This window comes from Diadema antillarum, unplaced genomic scaffold, assembly GCF_040938485.1.
Source record: "Diadema antillarum isolate AM-2024a unplaced genomic scaffold, OU_Dant_1.0 seq00000681_RagTag, whole genome shotgun sequence".
Taxonomy (NCBI): Eukaryota; Metazoa; Echinodermata; class Echinoidea; order Diadematoida; family Diadematidae; genus Diadema; species Diadema antillarum.
The window spans coordinates 364247-385736 of NW_027271586.1; the positions used below are offsets into that span (position 1 = coordinate 364247).

Here is a 21490-nt window from a genome sequence, read left to right on the forward strand (position 1 = left end):
CTTTATCTTGATAAACTCAGCATGGTGTGACGTCATAAGCAATTTGTGATGTCAGACGGTATCTCAGTCTGCGGGGAAAAGCTTTGACAGATATCGTTAGTTATATATCATCGTTATCTCTTCCCCTCCGCAGCCTGGGTCTCGTCAACTCCTGGTCAAGCACGACTTCGGTCTGCCAAAGAACGTCTAAAACGTTACGGCTCAAGCTAGCCTCCGGAGGCCAGCCGTTTCCGTCATGGAAGTGCGAAGGAGGGTCAATAATGGCTTCTATCTCTTCATCTCCTCTCTCTCTCTCTCTCTCTCCCTAACGTCCGAGAAATTTGAGAGGAAGATGAAATTGTGATCCTTGAGCTACTTTCTCTACTAATTCGTCTTGCTTTTTTTTACACGGTTTTCCATGAGTAAATATTATTCCCTCGACCTCAATCATGCCCCCATCACGATAATATATCATCCGCATAGCGAGGATGGGGACATGAACACGTTCATCAATAGTACTATTGTTTTTAATGCATTCGAATTTCGGTCGCGCGTCTTTATGATAGGATGGTTTTCATTTCTCATTGGTCCCGTGTAAAAGATTTCGCAGTGCAACATCTTGAGTTGCTGTAATACGACTTGTAGGCCAATACGAGGACACGTTTTCTTCCTCTAATGGCATATGAAGATAAAAATTATGCAGTGAGTCATAGTAAAGAATTTTCACTATAAAAGGTTATCAATTTTATTTTCTAATGGATGAACACCTATTTTTGCCAGCAAAGGCTGAGAGCTGAGCAAGAAAAATTATTAGGCCTAGTTTGGCAGTCTACGGAAGATGAGGAAAAACTAGCATTGGAATGCATTAGGGGCTTGAGAGATTGCCCGCGCGCACGTTTCGTTTGAAAATTTACGCCGCGCCTTACTTCCATCTTCGCGCCCTTACTGACAGACGAAAATAAACTGATGTCGAGATAGACATCGCCAGAGTTCCTATTCCCTCATCCTAGTGATCCCCCTAAAACAACTTGGTATGCATAATGTCTCCTACCATATCTTTCCACCGAATGTAAACCTAGTGAATTTACGGATTGGATTGTTCGATGGGCAGTTTGATAAATCGCGTTCCTCCTTGCCTGCTGAGGAGGACATGGGACAGGGAGAATGTTGCTGCCAACACTAGAGTAAAATCCTGCGAAAATCTAACTGAAGGGGAGCCGTTTTTTAACTAGCTCCGGAGCTGTTGTGATAACCTTAAGGTTTGGGATGGACGAGCATTTACTCAAGGATTAGTTCCGGAGACGGATGAGACCTCAAGGCCTCCTGAGGTAAGATGTGCACGAAGGTCGGAACTCTAGGTTGGATTCATCAACCAAGCCCTTAATGGTTGTTGAGTGCTTGTCAAGTTTAGGTGTTCAAGAGCACGAATAGGATGCGAGCACTGTCAGTAAGTCATCTTCTTTGTTATCATCCGGATGTTCGCGTCGCGCAGGGCATCCATCGGAACCGCCATTTGGAAATCGTCACCAGGGCCTGAAAAGTAAACACAACAAACTGCCTCTTCAGTATCTTCGCTTGTCTTAGCAGGTAACATGTGTTTACCTGTGTGACGTATCAGATCTATTTTAGAGAGGGGGTAGCAACGTGTGCCATGTGGAGAGTTGTTCTATGCGGGCCAGCAGGGCAGTGCTAATAAACAGTGCCCATTATAACGCCGATAATTAGCGTTTCTGATTGATGAGGGGAAATGCAGAAAGACTGGAGATAATGCCAGACACTTATTGTGACGCACAATATATTCGATGTATGTACGTACGTATATATGTATGTATGTATGGATGGATATATGTATGTGTGTATATATGTATGCGTGTGTATGTGTATGTATATCGTATAGGGCCTATATGTAACTATGTGTGAGCGAGCGGTTGTATTCCTGTATCCACGCAGGCATGAGTACACGCATGACCGAAGAGTTGATTCTCAGTTTTGGTTAGTAGGACCTATATGGTGAGCGCAATGAACGGTTAGAATGGCCTGTGCAATGCAAACATAATCATAATTGCTTGTGTTGATTCATAGTTTGAGCATATTCTATAATACAATGTGTATGGCAAGTAGAATATGTAAATATGTACCATATATTTCTAATATCTTTTGGCCATTTTTCTTCAGATTACTTGGATCCACTTACAAAAAAAAAAAAACTTCCAAAACATTTAATCCAAATCACCGATAAAGTATAGTAATATTATTTACAAACGAAATTGGAATGCGTTTTCCCCCAAGACTGAGCATAACGTGTATGTGATTCCACAGTGTCTTTTGTGATGAATCTTTGGTGATATGGAAACATGCAAGACACATGAAGGAAGATAGCAGAAAGTTGTTATTAAGTTATTGTAGGATATATTGCACGTATTCGATATTCTTGGCCACATTAAGTAATGATCAGGGCATTATAAATCAACACAATTAAGTCAACTTGCATTTGTTTTTGTTAGGTTCTTTAAAGATTCCACGAAGGCCCCAGCGAGTAAAGTCTTTACTAACGTCATTAGTATTGGAAATTAGTGCTACTGTGCTATATTGTTTAGAGTTTAACAATTTACTGAATGCCTGATAGTATGATACCTTAGTATATGGATGATTAAAATCATGGTAAAAAGACAGACTGCTTGGAATTGCTCTTAAAGTTGAATGTAACCGTCTACTCGCAAACCATTCAATCAGCGCTCTACATTTTAGCCACCTTTGCTGTTGTATGATGGTCCAAATTTTAGATATCGTGTTGTCATACCACGCTACATTCCATCACGTGACATAACGGCATGGGACGTTTGCTCGTTAAGGCCAAGCAAACAAATAGCGAAGCTTCCCGTCAGAAATTTGAAGGTAAGGTTTAGAGAGCGGCTCTCTTTTGATATGCGGAAATTCCATTCACAATTTCAATATCCAGCTGCAAAAAAAAAGAAGAAAAGAAAAGGAAACATAATACAGAATGTCTGGTGAGCTCACGATTGATTTCGCACATTGCCATTCCTGATAAGGGTAGCAATTATGACTGTCCCCTGTAACTCTGTGCTGAGAAATTGAACAATAATTTCGTAGAATATATCATTTGCACGAACTTTGGAAATGTCACCAGCGTTAGATGCACACACAGCATAGTCGTTAGTCTGCATCTGTGTGATTCTATTACACCTGATATATTGACAAAGAAAATATGATGTCAAAACATAATCTGTGTTATTTCGTGAATCCTGCACAAACATGAGAAGCATTGAGATTCGATTTGTTTTTCTAGTCGTTGAGTCACAGTCTGTCATTTCGAGATTTCCATGGACATCAAACATTTCGTCCATTTTTATGCCTGCACGGTAAACATACCGAGGTCTCATTAGCTTCGCAGTATATGAGCTCACACTAACATGAAAGAGGGTCGTTGTATAAAGAGGTTGTTGTATTAATGAGCATTTGCCATAGGAGGCTTTGACAGCACCGACGCAGGGGTAAATATTTGCATTAACAGCTCCTTGCATGTCGGATAGCAAAGTCTTGTACAATCAGAACAGAAATTGCTATTAAATAAAAAGGGCTTTACTTAAAGATATTGTGGTATTTGACGTCGCTATATTTACGGAATGGAAAATCATCCAATTACCTTGAAGGACATCCGAACCAAGAATCAAATAGCCATTTAGAAGCATACTCCTGGGGGAGAAACTTCGCTAAGGAGAGATTTTGCCCTGCATACAAGTCTGTTGGGAATTTGGTTTTATTTGCTTCCTCTGTTGACATTTTGATATTTGTAATGCAATGCATAAATATTTCCATAATTACATACTTAGATTGATTTTTTTTTTTACTATAGATATGCCACGAATTTCCTCCGTGACATCATAAAACATTCTTGCTTTATTGGTCCAATTATTTTTTATTGAGTGGGCTGAATACCAGTACGCCCCATGGGAAGTTAAAAAAAAAGGAAGATAAAATTGCAAGATTATATTATATTTTCCAAATCATTGCTATCATGATAGAAAGCATGGCTGCTTAGGTTTATGAATTCGCCATTTATTTTGTATGTTGTTTATAGTATGTTTATCAATATACAGTACATTTATTATAGCTGAAACGACTGTTTTCCTCATTTTCAGAGTATAAGAATTCATTGAAACAAAAAGCACGATATCATAATAAGTGTTCATACTATTCATCTCAAATTTCCTGAAAGGGGGAAAAAATCATCAAGCAAGTTAACCTATGACTGGGTGGTATGTACTCAAAATCATTTTGTATCCTAATTTTGTAAAAGTTGCATTACAACAACAAAAAAGAATACTTCTCAGTTTGCAACGACAAAACAGCTTGTAATGGTTATTTTGAAGCGCTTGTCATCCTACCGATATTCATGATGAAGGACGTACTCCAAATCAGTCTTCTAGCCAGTCAATCAACCTTCTAATCAATTTCAGCTTCATTCAGTTAGTTAAAAGTCAATTACAGCTATCATATTAGGTAATGAGTACCATGATATATTGGTCCGTACTTCATAAACGAGTAACTTACTGATCCATCAAATAAATCGATACGTTAATTTAATAGACCGGCCAATGTTCGAACAGATTTGACATTATGCTGAGGATATTATGCTAAACAATTAATCATCTGATCTGATCTAATCTATAACATTTTAAAGGAAGTTTTCACTACATAATATGCTCAAGTTAAACCCTAAAAACTCGAGAATAATTTGATGTAAATGTAGGCCTACATTAAGATCTATGATATCAACAATTTAATATCAATACTTATTATATAATATAATCAAATGTTAAAATAAAGTATCTTAAACAAGTAACATTTTATGAAAATTTGTCAGTTTAAGACTTCTAAGATGATGATGTTATCCTACCTTCTAATTTGCATATTATGTAATTATGAGTAATATTATCATTTGTTGAAAAGGAAAGAAAAGAAAAGAAAAGAAAATTAAGATATAGAATCCTACAAAATCCCCCCTTATTTCAAGGACGATTTCCTTGAAACATTTACCATTCTGTTTGTTTGAGTTAACTTTATTAACAAAGAGTGGATTCACGCTTCAGTGTATTAGGCTCCTTTGATTAATTATTACTTACCTTCCTCCCTGTCCAAAACCTCTTCCTAATTCTACCCCCCCTCCAACTCTCTCTCTCTCTCTCTCTCTCTCTCTCTCTCTTGATACTTGGAATAGTTCACCACAATCACAACACACGTAAGCGGGTGTGGAGTACGAACATCCAAGACAAATCATTCACGTCCGATATAATGGTTATGCAATACTTCAAAAAATGTTTTAATCCTATACGTAAGTTATGACATTGAATACCTGTGGTTGTCCCTAATTTCAGTAATGGCACGCCCCCCCCCCCCCCCCTATATAGGTGATGCAGACACGCTGCTGATAATCATGATCAATATATGGCTGCTTAAATGGTCACGGTGAAATAATTTAGGGCCCTCGGATGTGAAAGATTTCAGGGATACTTTCCGCAATCATGTTCTAAAAATGTAATAATCCGATGACGATGCAATAATGCTATGATGATTTCTAAAACCTCCATAGTAACATCTTGAGAGAGATTGGGAGATCATTTAAATTTTGCCAGTCTGATGAACATTTTGGAATAAAATTTATTTTGTTTCAATCGCCATGCTCGGCACTCGCCGCAGGTTTAACCTTTCACATAACGACGGTATTGATTTTGATTATGATATTTTAAAGTGAAATTTGCAATAATTAGAATATAAGAATGATGAAAATCATTGTGGGTCTTTAATTTGACTGTATGATGTGCCCAAATTTATTTCTCATATCAACATGATCAAGTTAAAACAGAAAAAGAAAACAAGAAGGTATCACTTTTAGCGATATCCTGGGCACATGCCTAAAAAGTAATCTGAGATTTCATCACATGATTGGTAGCGTGTTGGCATTTGCTTGTCAAACTTAATAACATTCATTCGTTTTACAGGGCATCCTTACTACGTATCCATGTTTGTGCTGCCACATTACTGACCGCATAACTCTCAACCTCGGTCTCTTTTATCAACTTCTTAAATCTGCAGGTGTTTATTCCGCCTTCATTGGTTTGAAAAGACTTCCTTTCAAAAGTTGAAACATTCCGTCGCTTTTGTTACTGATGAAAAGAAGAGAGACATTGGTTACTATACCGCTTTGCCTTGAAACCGTTTAATGCCTGTTTTCGGCGCAAAGAACATAGTTACATGTATGCAAAAATGACTGACAGTTTAAATGGTTTACTACACTATAGTAGCTGTAGAGTTGTAGAATTGCATGCAATACCATTTCAAAGCTTTGATATGTGACTTGATAAGTTTGTACGTTCAAGTTATGATTTTGTGGTTGTCATGATAATAAGTAATGCGATATTGTGCCATGGATATGAGGATTGAATATTTTCCAGAGCAATGATTGGTTATTGTCAAGGAAACGTGGTAATTTATAACCCGTGTTTGTGCATTGATACTCTTTAAAGGACAAGTTCACCTTCATAAACATAAGGATTGAGAGAATGTAGCAATATTAGTAGAACACATCATTGAAAGTTTGAGGAAAATCAGGCAACCCGTTCAAAAGTTACGAATTTTCGAAGTTTTTGTGCAGTAAGCGCTGGATGAGAAGACTACTGCAGTGTGTGAATAACTTAGATGTCGCATGCGTACAACAATATAAGGAAAATATAAAGAGAATTTCACAAAATGCCATCTTTTGAAAAAAAGTACACATTCCCCTGACTCGCTACCGACAAATGTTATGGGTAATATTATTTCCCCTGCCTTTAGAAAGAGGCAAGTCGAGAGCTCTTTTATTATGCGAAAAAAGTGAAAATATGTTGAATTTTCTTTTACATTTTCTTTATACTGTTGTACGCATATGACTCACAAGCTGTAGTAGTCTCCTCATCCAGCGGTTCCAACACAAAAATTTAAAAAATTCATAACTTTTGCATCGATTGTCCAATTTTCCTCAAACTTTCACTGATGTGTTCTACTAATATTGTTGCATTCTCTCAATCCTTATGTTTATGAAGGTGAACTTGTCCTTTAAATAGGCATAAATATTCTGTTGATTTGTCGGAGAGGAGCAAATTAAGAGCACGCACTTTTCTATGAACCTTGCAGGAGAGAGAGAGAGGAGATAAAACAATTATTCATCATTTACCTGACAAGCGAGCACGATTGATATGTGCTATGGAAGTGTGGATATATAAACATACTGCTAAGGTGTGCGTGATTATAGTTTTGTTTTTTAGTTATATATATTATCTTCACTTATGCACATGACTATCATTATGAGCATAGCAGTAGCACAATCTTGCGATCTTTTGAGTTTGGCTGGTATATATCATATTGAATTTTTATTAGCGGGTGTGATTCTCTGTCTTGATCGATGCGGGAGAATAAAACGCGGAGGACAAGAAGAAGGGGAGGATGGGGAGGAGCTAGGGTTGTGAAATACGCATCCATCAAATTATAAGCTTGGTTTGGTTCTAAGAGTTAACAATTTATCACTCTTTATTCCTCCGGTGAGGTGACGTTTTTATCAGTGAAGTGTATGCCTATATTTATTTGTCATTATGCTGTTGTTAGTTTGCCTTTTTTAAATATTACTTAAAAAGTGCAGAAACCGGTTCGATGGGAAAAAAAAAATGCGATTTGGTTTTCCAGCATTTTCATTTTGGCTATTAAACGAGGAAGTGATCAGTCTGTGATGGTGAGCCGGATTGCGTGATCTGAAGTCAGAATGTTCAAAAAGGATAGGTTCACACTTCTAAGGTATTAGTGACGACAATTCGGCCTATAAATAGGCTTGGTGGAGGTTTGTATTCTTAGAGAACCAATAGTTTCTATTCAGTGTATTTTCCAAGAAATTTCGACCGAAATAATACATGCACCTTTATTCGGGCACTCGACTGCGAAGTATCATATGTAACAATCATTCCATATGACTGTAGAAAATAGACGTTCTCCTCACTAGAGGTGTGATCATTCCAAACCGAAAATTACATATTCTGTTGCACAACAAAATCTGAAACATAGTTGTCTGCTAAGTATACTAGTTTCTTTTATTGCGTTCGAAAATAAATCTTAGCTGGACTTTTTTGCCTTTAACAAGTAGAAAAAGGAAGGGTCCAAAAGAATAATGTAAAACATCGGAAAAGGCGTGCAAAGTTTATTGAGGCGTGGAAACGATTGGACAGTGTGTGCTTAACCTCGCCCCGAATCCAAGCAAAGTATGTCTTTATTGCTGCCGCATTATTAAAGAAGAAGACCATAACACACACAACCAAAGAATCGACTCACGTTTTAACACGGGGTCAGCGCAGACTGTTCTCGCACGTGATTGGCTGGCGGCTGATCTCTCTCGGCCAATCAGCTCACAATGATAGCAGCAAAAGTTTTCGGTGCATGCGTGCGTAGACGGGTACGTTCACCACTCACAGCGACGTTATCTAAAAAGAAAGAAAAAAAAAACTCGTCTCCCCATCTCACAAAAAAAAAGATACAGGGTATTTCTTCATGTCAATGGTACTGTGATTTTGTTTTGTTTTTTTTTTCATTCAAAGAAAAGTGCCTTCGTCGAGATGGCGCAAAAAAAAAAGAAATAAAGGAAAACTCTCGAGAGCAAAGTTCAGCGATCGCAGCAGCGATGTAGGTCTCGAAAGACAGGAGAGTCGATGAATAAAATGATCACAACACGGAAGAGCGGTTGAAGAGCGGTTGAGCTGTTCGCCTACTACCTCGTTCAACTTCCTCAGTCAGTGTGAGGTTTGGCATCCAAGCCGAGCGGTTGCGCGACCACACCGAACTTGAAGGGAGAGGCTCTGAACGAGGAAGCCAATCTGCGTCGCACGCAGATCTCCTCAAGTTCGTATTTCACACTTCAGGACTACTTCGCTGGGGCCCGTTCGCTGGATTTAGTCTGACTGCGATCCGTGAGTGAGGTTCTGAATGCACTAATGTGACCAAAAGTGTTGATAGAGAGAGTCACATCCTATATCGCACTAGGGATCCTTCCTAGAAATAGTGAACATCAGCTATGGCAACAAATTGTGGATGTTCGCCTGAAATTAGATGCTCTCTTCTGATGGAATGTTACCAAGTGGCGTAGATCGTGGATTTATAACATGCACACTGGAATGTCATAATATATTCTCTGTGCCACCTGATCAAGTTTGATAGAGTTTGAGGACCAAACTGAAGGTTTTTTTAGCTGAGCTCTTATCCATATTTGAGGAATTATGCGGCTGTGGTGAGTAACAATTCGCCCTGATTATTGATGTTTCGGTACCTTCCGACACAAATATTTCCTCGTCATGATGCATTTTGTTCTCATGTAAATATCTGAAATGTCAGGTCCTACGTTCCAGGTGCATAATGAGCAAGAATTTTTCCTACTCCAACAATTGAAGAGGACAGAGAACTATGGTGGTTTACCAGGATTCCTTGTGAAGATGTGTCAAATTTAGCAGCCAATGGTAAATGGAAGATTTAAAAACCGACAACCTCTGAAATCACTTATACAGCGAATGTTATCACAAGTTGTGGTGAAATTCAGGTGAGCAACGCAATAGCTTTCGCCTGTTTACCTACATAGTACACACATTTATTCCAAAGAAATAGATTATCTATCAGTCGCAAACATGGTTCAACCTTCTAATCGGCAGTAGGCGGCTGCTATCCATAAAAGCGTTAGCCTTAGGCGATGAGAAATACATTCTTTTTTTTTAATTCCAGCCCATCAATCTAGCGTTGTAACGCAACGTGTCAAGGCAAACGAGCAATTCATAACTTCAACACTGATAGAATAAAAGAAGCGAGCGAATCAAAGTAGATGCAGACCTGTTCAGGGCCAGTTGGTACCTGAAATTACGCAGGACGTGAATAAAACTGCAAAAAGATACGCAGATGCGTGAAAGGAGAACTTCCAATTGTCTACAACAAACACCAGCGCTTGGGGGAAAGTTTTTGAAAAGGCAGCTATGAATTAAGGTTATGAGATTCTTCATATCACGGGATTTGTCATTACTGCACTAGATACACTTAATCAATGGTTTTATTGGCATTATCATGATAAATGTGCATCATCTGTAGGAACATTCAATCATTCATGCTACACTGTCAAAAGACATTCAAAATCTGGATCCCATGTAAAAGGCGCGGCGACGATAAATACCACTGAAGAAACCACTGCCCCCGTGTGGTTGCCATGGCAACGTCTGGCTTGTCCGGGTTTCAAGTACCGCGTACCTGGATGATGATGATGATGGGAGCAGCTAATGTCAGAAAACACCTCAGTGTCAAGAGAAAAACTCATAGAGGGCAAGTGACGTCACACGAATAACTCAACTGAGCTAGTTACCGCCGAACAGCATGATGTCTTACGTATCTTACCATTGCTTACATGCGTATGTTCTCAGACAAGCGAGGCATACTGAATCCGTGATCTTATACGTTGTGTACTGCTCCATAATAATCGAGATGATAATAACACATAGGCCCTACAAATAATTTTTAAAAAATCTAATTCTGACCGTACAAAGTGTCCAGTTTGCTGCCATGATTTGTATGTAAAATAGGACACACTTCATGAAAGAAAAGAAGAATTCCTCTGTGACATCTAAACATCTGAACATTCGATCTATATGGATCACATTCGGAAGTCGAAAAACCAGATACTTCCGGTATGTTTACATTTTGACTGTCAAATGTAAACATACCGGAAGTATTTTTTTCTGGCTAATTCAAGTGTGACGCGCCTCCAGCCTCCTTTAGCAGTGCTGAAGCCAAAGTAAAGATGCTAACAAGGAAGGCTTTTACTTTTTATGTTAATCGGAAAAGATGAATTAGCCGAGCAATGTTGTGCGCATAATAGTCCCCGTGGAAAGCCTTGTGTGTATGTTATCCTTCCCGTTCTTTGACCGCCGTGGGCTGGATTTTGTGTTGCAGATCTTTTGTGGTTTCTTTCTCGAGATGAGCCTTCTCATTCACACTGTCCTTCGATTTTCTCTTTCGTTTCCCTTTCCAAAATTACCCCTTTATCTGATGTAATGAACATAATCAATCATTGATTAAGTGAAGACCATGTGGTCACTCATTACTCACAAAATAGATTAGGAATCCCGTGAAATTTAGTCTTTGATGATAATCGTTGAGACCGGCTTTGCCATCTAGGTGGAACGTTGCAACACGGAAATGTGGAACAAGTGTATACAAGTGATCAAGTCTACAGTTTTCTTCGTCGATGCAACTGAGATTTCACTCTTTTTCAGTGGATTATTGGTCAATTATTGTTTGCGTGCGTTGGATTTGCTATCGGAGTGAAATCCAGGGCGCGTGTCGGGTAATAATGATATGTTCTATTTTCATCGAGTTGCTTTCACTCAAAGAGTTACTTCATCCCCATTAGGCAATGTTAGGAGATCCCTGAGCCCCCAATTATCTCCAGGGTAGACAACGAATGTGAGCGCAGAAAGTTAAAGAGATATGGACATGATTCAGACTAAAAGAAATAATTATGCAAAGATTAAAACTTAAAACATGAAGATTTCACGTACCACCATTCAGTAGCTATCGTGATATTTACTGTACTTTACTTCAGAACGAGAAGAGCCGTTTTCGACAGCTGTTATAGGCAGGAACCGCAATGTATCGTACTAACAAATCTCCTTTATCCAAGGGCTGGCTTCTTCAGTGTTAACACTTCTCTACCAGAGGGTCCTGGCAGTATTACTACACTATAGCGTTGCCAGATTTATACACCTGGGTCGAGAGGTACATGGTTGGTAAAAGCATCTTGTCCAAGCAAGTACGTATACACTGGAGGAGATCCGAACTCGGGGTCCTCTGATTGAGAGTCCAGAGTCTTATCCACTATTTAAACCACATGACCACGCTACTCCTGAAGTATATCAGGTAATTTTGATTTCATGTCCACTGTTATACCGATATAAGTTCTTGTCCATAACGTCTTGAGGGGATATTCAAATTTCAATGAACTCATCCTGTAATATTTCCTTAGGCTGCATATATACGTGAATTTGCTCTCCGGCGTATTTCGCCGGCAATAATTAACAAACATTGCGAACGAGGTTACACTTGGTACTTCGGAATTATCTTTGCTATAGCCGCTGTGACAGGACATGCAAGATGTCACAAAGAGCCAATTCCTCCTCCTCTACATGTATCCTTTAACATACGTCTGTTATTTTGACATGAAGACCAAACAGCATAGGAAGTGATTAATATTTTCATGTTGTGAGCCTTAAATGGGTATCACAGGTTCAGTTTGTATTCCGCCAAAGCGTGCACCCATTCAGCACAATGTGGCAATGTGGTAAGAATGATATCTGACATTAGTTAATCCATAAAATTCGATCCCTTCTTTTCATCATCATGTAGGTAGTAACCTATATACACTCTTCTACCTCAAGAAAAATTTGTTCCTTGAGGGGGAAAAAATTGACCTCGTCCGTAAGGATAGATATATGATCATGTCGTTGTAAGAGGTGTTGAACAATAAAGAGATTAAAAGACAAGACAAGGCGGGAAATTGTTTTTTTATATCGGTGTTGGTGGCAATCGATCGTTGTGAGGCTGTACTTGAAACACTCTACGCCTCTTGGGTTTATCCAGTGTCTCTCTACCATGTCTGTTGATTTCAGTGTTTGTTCGTTTGTTCGAATTCGGAAGCATTGTAAAGCATCGAGTGTAATACGCAGTAACTGTTCTATTAGGATGTGCCAGCAACGCAAGCACCTGCACAACTTTGTACAACTTTGCTTAACACTCACTTATCAAGGGTAATTAGTATACTCGTAATTGATATCATCCTCGTGAATCATGCAACTGCCCAAACTGATTTCATTAGCAGGCAGTAATCCTGACAGTACATTGATGCACGGGGTGTATGCTGTGATTATGAAAGCATAGAAGTAACACTGAGAGTGTTTTATTGTTATTTACATGATACTGCGCGGCTCAACGAAGACGCAAACGACGCAGAAAGCTTACGGGCGGGGCATCTCCTAGGGCCTCAGTGGTTACCATTCGGTCAGAGTTATGTCTTGAGTCTGAGACTGAAAATTTCGTCCATCAGAAGTGCTCAAATTTACAAAGTAGTTTAGTGTCATGATTTTAATCTTTGGGACGACTCCCAAACGGAGGACCCGAGTTCGAATCCCGCACAGTGCTTACTGTACGTCCTTGGATAGGACGTTTTCACCCACCACGTCCCTCTCAATCCAGGTATGTATGCACGGATACCTGGCAACGCCAGGGTAATAATAATGGCAGGGCCCTCTGGTAGAGCAGTGGCAACACTGAAGAGGCTACCCTAGTTGATAAAGAAGACCATAATCAGCTTTATGTTTGAATGTCTGTACACCCACCCCCACACTATTCGCTCTCTGGCTCTTTCTGTCACATGTGTGAGAATTCTAGGAGGTATGCCAATCATTATGGAGGTTACTTCCATGCGCCAACCAACCTCGAAAGAACCTGAATAGCGCTGAAGGCATCGCTCAGGACCTGCACCTGTAGCTCTACAAGCAGTTGTAAGAAGCATTGAGAGAGAGAGAAAGGCAAAAACCTTTCCGGTCATCGCTGTGTCTAGATTTATCTTCATGGTCATCCAAATGAATGACTTTTATGTGTTTCTTTATCCTGGTCACAAATGGCTTCCGGTCGGTGGCAGAGTATGTAGAGCAGCAGTGGTTTCCAACACATAATCACGTTACTTGGTGTTATTTATTCGCTCATTACAGGTCGGCAGAAGTCGGTTGCAGGCTACGCTTGAAACGCGGGGGAGGGGGCGCTGTTGATAACAGTTTAAAGGGAGAGTCAACACTTTGTATAAAAGCTACCGACAATTTAATAACAAGTGTAAATTTGAATACACTTGGTATTGCTCGCAACCCTCTGACTATAATACCTTCACCACAGTAGATCTTTTATATTAGATCACAAATTTGACCGTGGAACATGATAATGTGATATATTCACGCTGTGTATGTGATCGGCCAAAATTCAGTGGAATTTTCCTCCGATCGACGATGCGCAAAACGGTTACATTTCATGCCGACTACGCCCCAAAGAAGTATAAGAAACAGATGAACAGACCAGCGACAGTCTCAGCTAAATTGCAAGAATATTGACCTGATCTAAGATGATGCTCTATAGGAATGGGGACGCTGGAAATATGCTGTCTGTTATAACGTCACTGTGACACAACAACAGAAACCCGTTTTTGTATTTATATCTTTGTTTGTTTGTTTGTTTGTTACCTCCAACATACTCAAGAGGAAGAATGATCTTGACTTTTTTTTTCTCATAATGTACTCGTTTATATAATATATTATGAAATGAGTCATACTGTTACTTTCAGGATCTTCAGGATCTATCCCTTATCATTCTTTTTTTTTCTGCACAAACATGCCTTTGTATTTTGCTGGTATGGATGTATTTTTTTTTAATTTGTTAACCATTATCTATCATGTAAAGTCGAATACATGCCTATGTTATATTTTCTGATTCATTTTGTGTTATGTTTGCTGAGAAACGAAAGAATGAAATAAATGAAATGAAATGAATGAAATGAATGAATTTTACCCCATATTTTTAGTTAAATCATGGTACATTGTCATTAAGAAAAATGATGGGTCAGAAATATTTCACGCAGGAATACAACTGAAGAGTTTCAGACAAATCACATCATTGTCACATTTACAAAGAAGCCTAGATCTATCGAGTGGACTCCTTACTTAACACTATGATAGATTACTACCCGCCTCGAAGGAAGGTCGTAACTTTTGGTCGTATTTGTTCAGTCTTTTGTGTGTCCGTGTTTGTCCGGAACTGCACTCAACATTCACTGACAGTTTTGCTTTTTGTTCTCGTGTTGCAATTCTCACGTTGGGGCGAAAAGGCGCTTTAAATCTGGTTCTCAATGACTGCACCTGTGTTCGAGCAGACGACGAGAAGAGAATGACAGTGTATTTTCGGCGCCGTGAACTTTTCCCTCGCAAGTTTCACGAACATCTGTCTGAAAAGAGGTAACAACAACCCTAAATTGCATAAATCAGGCACAACGGATACCCTTATTATACGTAACTGCATTGAAGAGCTCTGATAGTGGAAAATCGTCATCCAAACTGTGCTATGACAGTTTGTTGTTGTTTTTTTTATTAATTGCTACCCTCTATGCAAATCTACTTGTAAGATCGCGACTGCTAATCTACATTTTGACAAACATCTCGGAAATTCGAAGCCTGAGTATTTGTTCCGAAAGGGATAGCCTGGTGGTAGTGTTGCTGCCGAGGAAGTAGTAAATGACGGTTTCAAATCCCACTGGTTCCCTTTTTTCTAACATGTTTGTTAGATACATGTATGTAAGATACATGTATGTAAATCAGCAGTTACGATCTTACATACACTTTTGTACAGAAGATGGCAATTGATTTAAAAAAAAAAAAGATATGTCATTGTACATCTTCACCCCTCTACATCTTTATCTGTTTCTGTCATTATCCAATATTGTATTGCTTTGATTTTGTCGCTTGCAAAGCCAGGGTCATGGAGAGTTGGAAAACAATGACACATGGATGAATGAAATCTGTCGAAATATCTGACAGCGGTCACAGGCTAACGAGAAGGGGACACGCTGAGTGAAGTGCGAGACAACCAGCGATGCCCAGCTCATTAAATAGCACAGAGACAGAAAATGAGTGTAAATACTCCCTTTTCTCAATCCGAGTTTCGCCAGATTGGTTTGTTATGGGAATTTAATGTGTCAGACGAGGCGAGGAAAATCGTAGGTAATTTTCTACGCCGCGTTGCCAGAGTTAACGATCCGGTTCGGGAGGAAACATAATATGGCATTGTGAAGAGCCGTATTCACTGGCACATTCATATACCTAATACCTCTGCGCATAATCGCTCTCTTGTAGAACAGCAGACAACGTTTGCCTTTGTTCTGTCTGGTCCATGCTCTGTATTATTTTCTCCAGTTTTCAAAGACTTCAAGGATTTCCCGAAAAATGTGTTTAGCTCCTCTTGATTGAAACACCTACAAAAGGCGTCCGTCAAACGGATAGTCAGTGAAAGAGGATAAGGACGGGATGGAAAGAAAGATAGAAGGTAGACAGATAGAGAGAAAGTACAAGAAAAGGGGAAATGAAAATGAATGGTATTTCAAATTTCTGGAATGTGTATATACCACAATCACCATCCGCCAAAGGTAGATTGATACTCAGTGTAAATAGTGAACGGGCGATAAAAATTTGCAGCCGACGCGTCCGCTGCAAAGTTCTAAAAGTCACTTAACTCCTTGACTCCAATGGTAATCCTCGTAAACGTCAATCCTGGTAAGTAATGGGTTAATTTCGTTGCTGACTTCCAGAGATATGTGATTACATGCCTGCAAGCATCTCTGCATCACATCTTTGCTTCACGGTATAGGACAAATTCATTCTTCCGATTCATTCCTGAATTCGGCTATACTTTTACTGTACACAGTGCCCTCGGGAATGGCTTCGACGGTGAGCTCATTGTTAAGGGTACTATTTGTCTTTCGAACGTCCCAGGTACCCGAGTTCAAACTTTGCGCACATCCATGTCCTGTCTATACCTGTAAACTGATTCTAATGACCATGATTGATGGATCTCGAGAGGGTCATTCTGTCGTCGGCGGAGTGACCTCAGTGGCAATAATTGTCCCATTAAATGTCCATATTTGTCATATTTGTCTTGACAAACGAGGATAGGAGCGCGAAATAATGGCATCAGCCTGAAATGAATACTATTGTATATACTCAGTTAATTGCCTGCTGGTTCCAAAAGGTTTTTTTTTTTTTTTTTTTTTTTTTTTTTTTTTTTTTTTTTTTTTTTAATCACATATACTCCAACAGCCCGGTTTATCAATTTCATGCCATTCGTGATAAAGGAATATAGCTCTCGCTTTTTCCCTGCTTAAGATTTTAATAGCCTTGTTGAATACAAATGACAATCATGAAAATAGTTGTTACGACTTAGATGTATAATTCTGTTGCATGCTGCACTATAATTTATCGTGTGTATTTAGGTCGGTATCAAGCGAGTGTACCGTTAATGTTTCAAACATTACAGGCAAATACAAGCGCTTTGTCATACAAACCTCGCACAGATGAGCAGGATTTTGTTTTTCTCGTCGCAGTTACTGTTTTTGTATCAGACTTTTCGTAATTCGGCCAATAATGAGAAACATATAGCAATCCTTGAGTGAGCAATGTAAAATAGTTCAGTAACTGCAGTGATCGGAATACAGCGTAGTAGATCCTATACACTGTACTTCGCTGCCTCAATATTATCATCTCTTACTTTTTTCCCCTCACGGAACAATTTATTTCGGTTCTTCCGTACCCTGACTTCCCACGATGCGTTTTCAACTTGAAAAGTCACGAAATAAAATTGCATTCAATTGCGTATAGCAAGAGTTGAGAAGGTCTTATTTTTCCCCAAATACTTCTCCCCACGTTCAGGTAGGGTCGAAAATTAAATCAGGCCGTTTTCCTTGACTTCTTGGTGTATCTGGGTAATCAATTCACGTGCGTTACGACTGCCAGCCACTGTTCCCTACACAGTAATCTAATAACTTCTCTGCTCAGTAGGTGGGTCTCTATGTGCTCTCTCACCCGTGGTGCATACGTTTGAAAATCTGTACTTCGATACAGGTGACGGTTCTTGCGGTGCTGGAAACCACGTGGAGAATGTCAGGATACGAAGGGGAACAAAAGGGTAAAAAAGATAAGAAATCATGTTTTCGGCAATAATTTGCTGAACAGGCTGGGTGGGGATTCACATAAACGCATTTATAGACGCATCATGTGGAATCATTTCGTGCGAAGAAGGCATTCGCGACGGCAGACTGTCGCGGGAAATAAAGGGAATTGTGAGAAATGTTCAACTCCTCAACATCAATTGTGCGCCTGGCAGATGTCAGAGACACGATTTGATGTTCAGATGTCCTGATTCTTTTCATTTGAGTAGCTCATGGCCCGTTGAATTTGAAGTAAGTTGAAGCTTGAGTTTATTTTTTCAGGATGTTACCCGATTTCTCTGAAATATGTAACAGTACGGGACAATGTAATCCCACTTAAAAGATGATGGAAATTGTGCTATCCCAACACAAATTCATATCCCCGCAAAGGCACACACATTATGTGTAATACAGCGCAAAGTGCTGATTTTCATCACCTGATTTAGGAGGTATTACGTATGATTATGGCGGCTGCGTGGAAGATGTCGATATACATGTTTTGTAGAAGTCACTCAGTAGCATAATAACCACTCTCTTCTCCCCCAAATACATTATAATTGCAGCTCCCCCCCCCCCCTCTTTCCGGGGGGACTACCAACCGCAACAAAAATCAACGCTAACGGCTACCATGGCTACCCAAGGAGTTTCCTTGGGCTACCCAAACCCATTCTGATATTCATTGGCAATCAATCAAGCGACCGGTGCCGCTGCAGCTTCAACAGAAGGTGGGGGATGGGGGTAACATCTTGTGAAAAAAAAAGATATATGCATTTGAAATGGATATCGCTGGTGTGATGATCTCATTGCGACATTTTTCTTCGAATCGATTAACTCACCATTAACAAAGACAGAACAACATACATCCGATATTGGTTTAGAAGAGGGTCATTTACTGTGACATACCGTGGTAGTAGAGAACGAGTAAAAACGAAAAGACTCTTTCTCTTAATGATCTTATTACTTCAATAACTACAAGCTACCGATGACAAAAAAGAAAGGCAAACTGTTGAGCTGTTGTGGTTCGCCCCGCTTCACAATATACATCTCTTTCGAGTCGTGGTAACCCCCAGACGATTAAAGGTCCTGTTTTCCTTTGAGAGCAGTTATTTAAAAAAAATATTCAAGATATCACATTTGATGCATATGTGTAGGTCTGTTGTATCACAAAACATCCCATTAACCATATAATATTTTCGCAATAAAGCCTAAAATATAAGGGGATATCAGTGTTTTTCTCAATAAACCGTAACTGTAGACGGTTTAGTCTGGAAATATTTTTATTATAACTATTGTTCACATTTTGTGTATTTAATATTACTTAACATTGATAATTCGGATTCAAATTTTTACATTAGTTGTGTCTATCCCTAACTCATATTGCTGAAGTATATGTTAAAGCACTAATGCTGTTTTTTTTTCATCTGCAAATGGTAAAATATGCCTTTAAGCTTCACCGCGAGACATCCCATCCTTTCCCCCAACACCTCGGCAAATTTTGGCTCACTCACCGCCGCTACGGTTTGTCACTGCCAATAACAAAAGTCAATTCATGCTTCTCATTTTGACCTTGTCTGTTAGGGAACCTCTTCCCCTCTCTTTCACTCCTCCCAGGCTCGAATTACGCGAAACGCTCCACCACTTTAAGGTCGATATTACTTTAAGCAAGAGAGCGAAATGTTAAAAAAAAAAATGAGATATGTTCATTAGAATCGGAAAGTTAGATTTAAAAAATCACCGATTTTTTTTTTTTTCAGTGTTTATGGCTTCAATGGGTTTGGTCACAATCATGACATATAGATAACTTTATTTTCGGGGGGGGGGGTGGGGAGAGCAGTTACAATTGCGATTGACAAAACTGTTTATAAACAAACCGAAGAAGAAGATGTAAGGCCATGACGTCATCCCCTGTAAACAAGAGACATCACGTGATTGCTTCGTGAAAATGAGAAGTGTGTAAATTTTGTAACGTTTTGGGCGTATTTCTGTCTCTACATTCCTACTCAATAAACATTTACAGTTTTGTTTCTTTAGGTTAACGCAATTAGAGTCATCATCACATGCAATGAAGGTTCCCTTTAAAGGTACACCTGTAGAAGCAAATCTCCACTGCGTTCCCGTAGCAAGCCAACATTTGGTGTCAAGATTTAACTATCACACATTAGATAGATTTAATCGATCAACAACGCTTACCAGTCATTCTGTAGTTAGAATGGTGGAATACGACATCTGTGCAATCTTTTTCTGCCAGACTGAACTCGTGGATTTTTCTGTTTTCCATGATGGCATACATAGGATGAAACAGGCACACCTGTGTCCTGGGCTGTGAATAATAATTGTTCTGAAAAATTGACAGCTTTGTCGATGTGTTGCGGTTTGTGTTAATCACTCGACTCCTGAAGGTTATACATGTACGCACACATTACGCACACACTCATACAAACATCTCCTTCAGACAACACATTAGGCCTTCATGATATGCTTGCAGCTTGAATGCTTGCACTTATTATTGCATAGTCCTATAGAACTTCTCTATCTTTCTTGTTATTATACGCTGCCTATGCATGTTAAGCAGTTTCTGACTCGAGTCTTTTAGATCTAAACGTTTGGTGAGATGACTTGAATTCGAACAATCTTATACTCTTTCTTCCTCAGAATGAGCGCACTATAGTGCAGCAAAATCTTCATGAAGATATGTTATCTGAACCTGATTGTTAGTCTGACAGTATAATCAGAATAGGCATGATAGGACAAATTATGTCAAGTTTGAGTGAAATCTGAACAACGATAGGAAATGAATCGACGACTAGAAAGTCCATTATTATATCTAATCATACAAACCACATCAGGACCGAACAGGGCTTGTTTTCACCTCGAGCGCCACTCTTGTGATTTCAACAATACAAATCTATCAAGAAATTTGCTAATAATAATTGAATCGTTGAATCGTCGCATCCTTGTTGAAAGAAGTAGCTTTTTCGTTGGCCAACCAATCCCTTTAATGATAGTCGCTCTGCCTGCAGCGTCATTGTGGTATCTTAAAGGACAAGTTCACCTTCATAAACATAAGGATTTAGAAAATGCAACAATGTTAGTAGAACACATCAGTGAAAGTTTGAGGAAAATTGGACAATCGATGCAAAAGTTATGAATTTTTCAAATTTTTGTCTTGGAACCGCTGGATGAGGAGACTACTACAGCTTGTGAGTCATATGCGTACAACAGTATAAAGAAAATGTAAAAGAAAATTCAGCATATTTTCACTTTTTTCGCATAATAAAAGAGCACTTGACTTGCCTCTTTCTAAAGGCAGGGGGAATAATATTACCCATAACATTTGTCGGTAACGAGTCAGGGGAATGTATACTTTTTTCAAAAGATGGAATTTTGTGAAATTTTCTTTATATTTTCCTTATATTGTTGTACGCATGTGACATCTAAGTTATTCATACACTGCAGTAGTCTTCTCATCCAGCGGGTACTGCACAAAAACTTCAAAAATTCATAACTTTTGAACGGATTGTCTGATTTTCCTCAAACTTTCAATGATGTGTTCTACTAATATTGCTACATTCTCTCAATCCTTATGTTTATGAAGGTGAACTTGTCCTTTAAGTACACACTACAGACAGTGTTTAAACATGATGATAA

General features: G+C 39.1%; 1 protein-coding gene across 2 annotated transcripts in view; it reads left to right on the forward strand.

The window, feature by feature from the left end:
- Window positions 1-1143: 1143 nt before the first annotated feature.
- Window positions 1144-21490, forward strand: part of LOC139737088 (interstitial collagenase-like) — a 67055-nt gene continuing 46708 nt past the window's right edge. Inside the window, exon 1 of one of the 2 annotated variants that reach the window (XM_071647763.1) lies at window positions 1144-1307. In XM_071647763.1, coding sequence (XP_071503864.1) covers window positions 1285-1307 — 23 coding nt within the window. In that variant the 5' untranslated portion in view covers window positions 1144-1284. Of the gene's footprint in view, window positions 1308-8752; window positions 9302-21490 lie in introns of those variants that run through there. The other variant, XM_071647764.1, reaches the window with a different exon arrangement.